Raw genomic sequence first — 9,676 nt, forward strand, 5'->3', positions numbered from 1 at the left:
AGGTAGGGTAGAAAGAAAAGAAGTAAGGTAGGAGAAGTAAGGGTCGAGCTTTATTTTTTTAAGGTAAAACTTTGAACTGACTTTATGGAATTACACTTTCACATTTAGGAGCACCGAAAAATGTAGCCTGTGTGTTTTCATGATGCACTTAGTATGTGAGGTGATGATTTCTACGCGGCTGCCCCCTCCAGAGCGGTTTTCATTCCTGAGTAGCTGTGTTTGTATCTTTTCTTCCCTTCCTCACAGCCTGCATGTCATCAGAGGCTTCCCGTTACAGAACAGTGATCTACCTTGACTCAGAGAATTTAGGAAGGAAACAGAGATGAGCTTCTGCTCTAAAACAAAAGACAAAAGCGAACTCTCTCACGTGACAAAATGACGCCTGCTCCTATGAAACCAGTATGGCCGTGGGCTCTCAAGGCTGCATCTGGGTTCATGTCAGTCCCAATCTATTAATGATTTTTAAGCCACGACACTTGCAGGCTCTGTTCGTCTCCCAGATTCCCACGCGTGGCTCGCACGGGGCTTGCTGGGAACAGGCTCACCTTCACTCTTTCGGCAAGCACAGTTTTATTGTTACAAGAGCACATGGCTCTTGTTCGCCCGGTCTCTGTCACTTCTGAGATTCGTTTGTCTCTGACCGATGTCTGTGTTCTCTTCCCAGGAAAGAGCGATCCTTTTTGCTTGTTGGAGTTGGGCAATGACCGGCTTCAGACACACACCATTTACAAAACCCTCAACCCTGAGTGGAACAAAGTTTTTACATTGTAAGTGCTTTAGCCTTTGGAATATCAAGGGGCGGCTTTAACTTAGAGACCAATTATCCCTGATATGTTTGGGGCTGGCTGGGGTTCTTGAGTGGAACTTTCTGTCCATTTTTATGTGCCAAGAATGAATGTTACTGGTTTTTTTTTTTTTCCTCTTCTGAAAACCTTTTATCCTTTCATTTTATAGACTTTAGTGTTAATAATAGAGGAGACCATTTGGAACTGCAAGGGAGTGTTATAGGAGGCATTTGTAAAGTAGATCTTTTAGTGATTAAATTAATCTGTGACTAGATGGAAGCTTCCAGATGAATTTATTCCAGGGTTAAAGAAAATTACAAATGTACACCTGCCTTAAATTCAAGGGGCTATATATTATAGCATTATTTTAATGCCTGAAGGCTGGTATTCTGCCAGAGTCTTTTGAAAAAATACGGGTTATTTATGATTCCTCAAAGACTCAGAAAGCCTCGTCGTAGTCCAGCTACCGTGGATGACCTGCTCCATAGTGATGCCCTGTCCACGCATTCGAACTCAAGCATTTAGGAGGCTAGATAGATTTCCTAGTTTGCTTTAGATTTTGAGGCACCTAACTAACCATCAAGGGGCGGCCCCGATGAATTTGGGTGGAGTAAATGGTGGAACCCTGTCCTCCTAATGCTAAAGAAATGCTGGGACCGTCTGGGCTTATCACTGAAAGGATAATATTTTCTTTTGAATGGTGTTCATGGTTCCCAAGTAGAAAGTTCCCGAGGCTCTATGAGAAGGGGATGAACTTTGCGAAATGGCTTTGCAAATTGCCTTACGCAAGAGTCTGTTGTTAGCCGAATACGATGCCCGTGACCGTAGCTCCGTTTCTCCTTGTAGCTGATGTCTGGCTTCTGGTCAGCATAAAAACTGTTTCTAAATGTACGTGAGGCTTTTGGTACGTCGTGTTTCAACAATAGGAAGCTTTTGTTGGATCTCAGTGACTAATGATTTTGACCACCTTTTTTTTAAGGACATTAATTTTTCATTAATTTAAAATAACCTTATTTTTGCTCTTCTCACTTAGAACTGCTTTGAAATCACGGTCCTTTTACCGTACTCATTCCGTCTCCCGTATTCTTTCTTCGTCCTGTTTAACAGTCCTACTCGAGTGCACGTAGACACGGAACATGTCATAGGAAAAATGTTGCTTGCTTTCTTTCTTTCTTTTTTTTTTTTAATATGGATGACTGAATCTTCTATGATGGAAGGTTGGGGAATATAGTCAGTTTGATTTAATTTTTGGAATTTAATTAAATGGTAGTTTTATACTCTAAGGACATACAGACTTAATTAGTGAAACCGTGTTTTCAGATCCTCACAGAACAGACTTTACTTGTGTGTTTTTGTGTATAATACATGGTGTGTTTCTTGTTCAGCCCCGTTAAAGATATCCATGATGTTTTGGAAGTGACAGTGTTTGATGAAGATGGAGATAAACCCCCTGATTTTCTTGGAAAAGTTGCCATTCCTTTGCTGTCCGTAAGTTTCTTTTGTTAATACACAATTTGTGAGTCATTTTATAGTGGAAAAGTTTGTATGGCTTGGAGTTGCTATTGTCTTTGTCCGTCCGGGGGAGGGGAAATATGCTCCCAGCTGTAGCAGGAAACCACTGCTTTAGTCCTTATCCTTATCCAGTGGTTCTGGTAGTTTCAGGCAGAAAGTAACATAATTTTCTCTGTGTGTCAGTTGAATATTGTTCGAACCAACAAAACCATTTGACCAGCATTTCGGTTCACTCTCAACCTTTCCATCTAAAGAGACGAGTTTTTCTTTGGTTTCAAGGAATACATACCTCTGACTGGTTTTCTATTTGTTAATAAAAAACATATTTGTATTTCTTTACTACCCCCTTACTGCCTATTTCTTCAAAGATTAATTGCTGGTAACTGGACAGTTGTTCTCAGTTCTACAAAAGATCATTTTCTCCTAAAGTTCTAATTGCCTTTTTAGTAGCCATGTTTGCTTTCTGTCTCCAAAAATGCTTTGTGAGAGAAAGCAGAGAGCCTCTTTTGAAAAAGAGAGCTGTTTATAAAGCTCAGCTAAAAGACAGCATGCCAGAGTAAGCTAAGAGCCGAGTGGAAAAATAGCCCATAAAATTTAGAGGAGAAAGTACCACGTAATGACCTTATGGGCAAAGGAACGTTGGGACCCGGTCACCTATTAATGGGACATTAATATTTGTACCAAATGTACTCTTCTACAAGGCAGAATTTCAGTTTTTCATCCAACCATTACTATAATTTGAAGTAGCCTTATCAGTCAATAAGGTTTTATTTATTTCTTCCCAAAGACTTATTGTTCCAAAGCTTTTAGCGCATTTCCATGGCCGGAGCAGTCTGTAATTTAACCACGCGATCAGGCTAGCTCACGTGGTGCTTGCAGAAGGGGAGACGCTGCTCCTCTCTGTCCCTCTTCTGTGTTTGATCACTCGGTTAATTTCTCCCCAAGTTCCCATATCCCTGATGCTGCTCAGACAGCCGTGGTGCAGCTGCTGCTTCGCAGCGCCAGCTCCTGCCAAGTGCTCGGAGCCACCACAGCAGGCCGCTCCGGCTCTCAGGGACGAGATGGTAATTTGGGATTTCCCTCCCTTTTTTTTGTTTTTTTAAAATCACAACTTTGTCAGTTATTCCTAAAAGAATACATGTAACCAGAACATGAAGCACAATTTTAGAGCTGTCTGAACAATGCAGTTGCCTTTTTCATTCATATACATACACACACACGTATATTTATACACACACACACACACACACACACATTTGATATTTTTTCCTCTTTCTTATCGATAAATCTTTAGCAACATTGTAGGGTGCTGCTGCCTCTTGGACACCAGTAGCACCTGTCCACCTGTCTTTGATTGTGACAATCAAAGATGTCTGTAGGCACTGCCACATGTTCTGATGGGGGGCAAATATCACTTCCAGTGGAGAACCACTGACCTAAATTCATGCAGTTTTCAAACTATATCCTTCAAAACACAAGGTAGAATGGTTTGTGAAAGACTTGTTTTCAATGCAAGCAGCCCCTTAACCCCCTAACTTTTTCCAGACCAAGTATCCGGTTTGTGCCAGTCATTGTTTTAGATGATAATGCTCTAAAAATGACAGCAGGGAAGCTGTCTCCTCTCTTGGAACTTATATTTTGTTGCAGGAGGCAACGTACAAACCCAAACCAAAACCAAACAAACCCCCAAACCAACAGACAGTATGCTAGAGAGTGCAAGGTGTTATGTGGACAGCGAAGCAGGGGACTGCATGCCAGGGGTACGTGTGGAGGGCGGGGCTGCGGTGTCCCGTGGGCGGGCCAGCAGGGGCCTCGCCGAGCAGGGGCCATTTGAGTGAGAACTTAAGGAGGATATCTGGGCAAACTCTTCCAGGCAGGAAATCTTCGCGTTCGAAGGCTCTAAGTCAGGCCTTGACTGTCCAATTCCAGAAATAGCAGGGCAGATGATGTAGATGGAGTGGAGTGAGCCCGGTGGAGAACAGCAGATGGGGAGCAAGAAAGGACACAGGGGTAGGGCGGCCTGGAGGAGGACTCTGATCACTTAAAAGCTTGAAGGGCTTCAGCTCATTCTTAGTGGTGAGAGGACACCACTTGAATTCAGGGATGTCCAGCCATGGAGCGCTTGATTTGGTTTACACTGTCTGTTTCGAATACAAAAGGACTGTGGCCCGTCCAGAAATAAGCCCAGGTGAGAAAGGTCTCTACTGTGTAAAGGCACCATGACCCGAGTCACATTTCCCGTTAGGGACTTTGCTCCCCCCCCCCCACCTTACCCCCACCCCCGAAATAATATGCTTCAGCGGCTTTTTCCAGTGCGGCTGTTTCAATTCAGATTCATTTCTGATTCCTTGACCACTACACTGGAAAGGGACCAGCTCTTTCAGAGGAGCTATGTGGCCTTTCCCGATGGTCAGTGGTTCACCTTCAGCATGCACTCTCCAGGCCAGTTGATTCCCTACCTAAAGTGTAGACATAAATGTGACGAAAACAGTCAAAACCCTCAGTATCTATAACAGGTAATATTTAAGCTGCTTATTATGTCATTGATTGTTTGGTTTTCAAATAATTCTAACCTTTGATTTAGAGGGTATGTTTTAAAATTTACTTATTTAGATCTAGGGTTTTTTTAAAAAAATTTAATATCTATTGAGTAATGCTTACCAGCAAACCCTGTGCTGTGTATTATCATTTGTTAAATCATGAATTCTCTGACAACCTAGCGAGGCATGCTTTATTATTATGATCATTGCAAATGAGGAAACTGAGGCACAAAAGGCTCCTGTAGCTGATGAGTAATAGAGGCTGGATTTGAGTTAGGCAGGCTAACATCAAAGTCTGAGCTCCTAAGGGGGTGTAATACTGCCATTTTGGATAAATATTGATTAAAACTCCAGAAATAAGCATCAAAGAGAAAACCCTTAGATTTTATGTTTTGTGCCTCTTAGAAGGATTTATTTCTCTGCTCTTTTAATATTAGAGAGAATTATAAAAATGGATTTATCAGTGCTTCACTATTATAGCTATAGGATATGGAACCGTACCCGATTATATCTTATTTTATATTTAAAAACAAAAATTGCATTTCTTGGAGATGAGTGTGAATAACTTCTGTGAGAATACATTTTCTTTAACCAAGTCATAAACTAAAGTTTGATTTATACTTTTAGAGGAAATGCAAACTACATTTTAAAATGTCTAAGTATGAAATATCGACTGTTCTTCATCTTTTAATCTTTCTCAAAATGGTAATTTGCTAAGTGTCTTTAAGCCTGTTAAATAAAGAGCATGTTCTGAATTCACTATATCTTTTAATCAGGGTGAATTGTCTGGCTGACTATTGGCTCATTTAAAATACATATTCTAGAATCAGTGTGTCTATAAATGGTGGTGAATTGTCCAAACCATATACATTAGCTTAGACATACATGAGAAAAGAAAGAATCCAGGTCAGTGAGCTACCTTTTTATATATTTCATTTCTGTTCAACTTTTGTAAAAGTTATTTTTTAAATGATTATACAGATACGTGAAACTTTTTACACATGATTAAAAACATCAAAAAAAGTGTGATTGGAATGGATTATAATCTAAAGACTTCTATTATTTGCCCATTTTCACTTTATTCCTTAAATCTGCCAATCAGTAATGTAGTAAATGTATATCAGAAAACAGAAGGCACCTTTTAGAGTTTTAAAACATTTCCGGTATAGACATCATCTCCTAATAATTCTATGATTCAGTAGATTTGTTTAATATTTCTATCCTCAATTAAATGATCTTAATTCTGTCCTGAAAATCAGGCTAGATTCTTCTCATCTATCTAAGGCCATTCTTTTTTTTATTTAAAAATGTTTATCTTCTCAGATTTTTCTAGTAGACCAATTGAGGAAGACTGAAAATCAGCTTTTAGTAAAACAAGAAAAGCATTTATTTATTATTATTTTCCAGTATCCAAGAAGAAATCATTTTCAGTTTGCTGAGGTCTTCCTAGTATTTCAAAACAAATTTGAATCCTCTTGTGTAAGCCATGCCAAAATGCAAATCTATATTCAGAAGCCCAGGCCTTAGCTTTCTCTGTGAATCCATGTGCACAATAACTAGCTGCACCAATAACAGCTTCACTTAATTAGTTTTATGGGACAAATTTTCTATAATTACTTGTACCAAATAAATGTCCACGCAAGTCTTCATTTGCATTTCCAATTAAGTATTTGCCCAACTTTCACCTATGATGAGATTTGCACGTTATAATAAACACACTTATACCATCACATTTTTTAGGTTAATGCTTAAATCTTGGCCATTAAAATGAATAATATTGATATTTTACTTTGTATTAATGTTTATGAATGTATAACTAAATTTTTAAGAAAGTTAAAAGTAGTCCCAATGCAGGGCCAAAATGGTGATTTTTGAACACAGTCATTCAGCTCTCCTTCCCACCAAAATCTGATCCAATATGTCCATTGAAATGAAGACAGAAAGGTAAAATAAGGCGAGTTTCTCTGTCAGCCCTGGAGACTACAGAAGGGAACCTTTGACGTGCTGGAATTATCATGAACCATAGGTAGTATGTAGGGTGGATGATACTTGGTTGGGAAAGACAGGTTAAGGAAGAAGAATAACCGGTAGGATTCTTCTTCCTCTATGGCCCTATAACAAGGTGGCACGTATGAATCTGAGCATATCACGCATGATGCTGAATGCTGAATGGGTTAACCTTTTCTATTAAATGGGAAAACCTTTTACAGTGAATCCAAGGACAAAAGTACCACACATAAATGTAAATAAAAGGTAAGTCCGAAACATACAAGAGGTTAGTTTATGGGTTAAAAGAATCAATTATCAATAAGGTTATAACAAACACGAATGTTTATGTGAATAATTTCCCATACAAATGTGTATGTATGTGAAAATTATTTAAAATACAAGAAAAAATACAAAATTAGAATCACAGAATAATAATATATATGGTCTCTCCAGCTTTAAAAATATCAGAATCCAAAAATAAATAAGCTGTGATGTTTTTGGAAAGCAGAACATGGAAGTCCATCTTGGACAAAGTGTCTGTTAACAGTGAAAGGCTCTGCACATCATCCCACAGGGAGCAGACCCTGCAATCTCCTCTTTCTTTTTTAAAGCAAGTTCTCAGACGCATTTTAGGCATACCGAGGTGTTCGTTCTCAAACTTTAGAGGATAAACGATAAGCTTGATTAATGTATGTGTGTGCATATACACACATGCGAATATGTAAACTATTCTGTTAAAATATTCATTTAACATGTTCAAATATTGATCACATTGTGGTGGGTCCAAAGTGCCTCAGTAGATGCCCAAAAGGCAGAAACTGTATTGTGATCACAGTACAATAAAAATAGAAATTGATAACAAAAATGAAACAAGTATGAAAACACCTGTTGTAAAAAAAAAGTCCCATGTAGCTAATGTAGATACCAAAACTGCAATGATAGAAATTAACAATGAAATAGTATACATAAAAACCATGGATGAGGGCCAAAAGTATTATTCAGAGGAAATTCTTACCTTGAATGTTTTGATAATTAAACAACAATAGTTGAAAATCAATTAAGCATCCCAACAAAAGGAGCTAAAATAAATACAACCAAGAAAATTAGAAAGGAATCAATGAAGATAAAAGATGAGCAATAACGTAAAAAATATATAAACATTGTATTTGATAAATTCAAGTATTAGTTCTACAAAAAGCAATTAAACAGGCAAGTAATTTAAAGACTGATGAAAAAAAGAGAAAAACTTATACTATTAAGAATGATGAAACATTGAGAAATATAGGAGTCACTGTGAAGAACACAACTAAGTTTTATTGAGGAGTATGAGAGAAATCTTAAACACAGAGACATACCTTGGGAGAACTTGGGTGTTGTAAAGGTTTCAGATCTCCCTGAGTTAATTATAAATATAATATGACTTCCCATTTGGAGAAATTAATATATAAAAAATGGCAAGGAAACTTATCTTAATATAACGGGAGGAATAGGAATGTTAGGTACTGAATGCATTATTTATTGAAAATAAGTATGGAAATATCAGAAAAAGTTATCAAATAATTCTACCATTTTCTCTGTGTGTCCTCCCTTCTCTGAAATAAGAAAATAACAGCTCCAAATTATTTAACAAATGTTTTTTGAAACCTTAAAGGTACAGGTAATTCTTACATTATCAAAATTTATTAAGAACACAAAAGAAAATGGAAAATGTATGAATTTATTCCCTGATATGAAATCATAGAGTTAAAAAAAGGAAATTATATATCTTTCATGGAATGTCAGTAAGATTCAACACATTAGCAAACTTATTGTGTAATTATGCCATTGACATTAAAAAAAAAAACGTGACAATCTTAATATTTGTGGATGAGGCATTGATAAAATTTAATATTCATTCTTGATCATGAAAAAATTGTCTAGTAAGTTATTAATTGATGAGTACTGCCTTAACAGGATGAAGGAAACCCATTAGAAATATTACAGACATCAGACTTATTGGTGAAACAGTAGAAATAGTCCTTGTATTTTCCCATCTTTAGAATAAAGATAACAATAGTACTTACACTAGAATAGAACTTGTGCAGGAATTTAATGAATTTATATGCTAATAAACATTAAAATTAAACTGTTAAAGTAACAATTAAAAATTAAGCCTCTTATGTCAGGTTGATGCAAAATTGTAAGTAAAAATATTTAATGAAGAAAACTATTTGTGGTACTATGTGATAATATCAGATCTTATTTATAAATATAAAGAAAATTAATAGATAGCATATTGAAAGGAAAAAAGGTCACTAAGTTGTAAATACAATCGAAATTAAAAACAAAAATCAATGACCATATCCAATAGAAAAATATTTAAAAAATCTAAAAAAAAGCATCAAAAGTCTACTATTAGAAAACAAAAACAAGTATAATGCTTAAGACTTATTCGAGGAAGTTCTAGAAATTTATCGAAGGACCTGAAAAAATTGGATCATTTCATATATAATAAACATGAAACATGAAGTCGTTGAGAGAAGGATTAGCTAAGGATTATGTAAGTGATTCTGGGGAAATTGGTTGCTTATCCGTCAGGGAAAAATGCATCAATATGTTACACCAAACACAATAACTATTTCAAAGTGAATTAAAAGTCAAACACTTGAAGCTAACTCCATAAATAAAACTATTAAAATAATGAGAAGTCCTACATAAGCAAACTGAAAAACAGGAATAGTAAAAGAAAATAATTTTAAGATCTCAATATGACAAAAACAAAAATTACTATTGTAAATTAAAAGACAAAGGATAGACTGGTGAGAAATACTTGCAGCATAAAAACAAATGGATAATACCACTAACGTAAAA

At 36.6% G+C, this 9,676-nt stretch overlaps 1 protein-coding gene across 1 annotated transcript in view; it reads left to right on the forward strand.

The window, feature by feature from the left end:
• MCTP2 (multiple C2 and transmembrane domain containing 2) overlaps positions 1-9,676 on the forward strand; it is a 131,898-nt gene that overhangs the window by 69,081 nt on the left and 53,141 nt on the right. Inside the window, exons 12-13 of the mRNA XM_006924133.2 lie at positions 665-767; positions 2,171-2,273. Of these exons, the coding sequence (XP_006924195.1) occupies positions 665-767; positions 2,171-2,273 (206 nt within the window). The remainder of the gene's footprint in view (positions 1-664; positions 768-2,170; positions 2,274-9,676) is intronic.

The sequence above is a fragment of the Pteropus alecto genome, unplaced genomic scaffold (genome assembly GCF_000325575.1).
Source record: "Pteropus alecto unplaced genomic scaffold, ASM32557v1 scaffold59, whole genome shotgun sequence".
NCBI classification, from domain to species: Eukaryota; Metazoa; Chordata; class Mammalia; order Chiroptera; family Pteropodidae; genus Pteropus; species Pteropus alecto.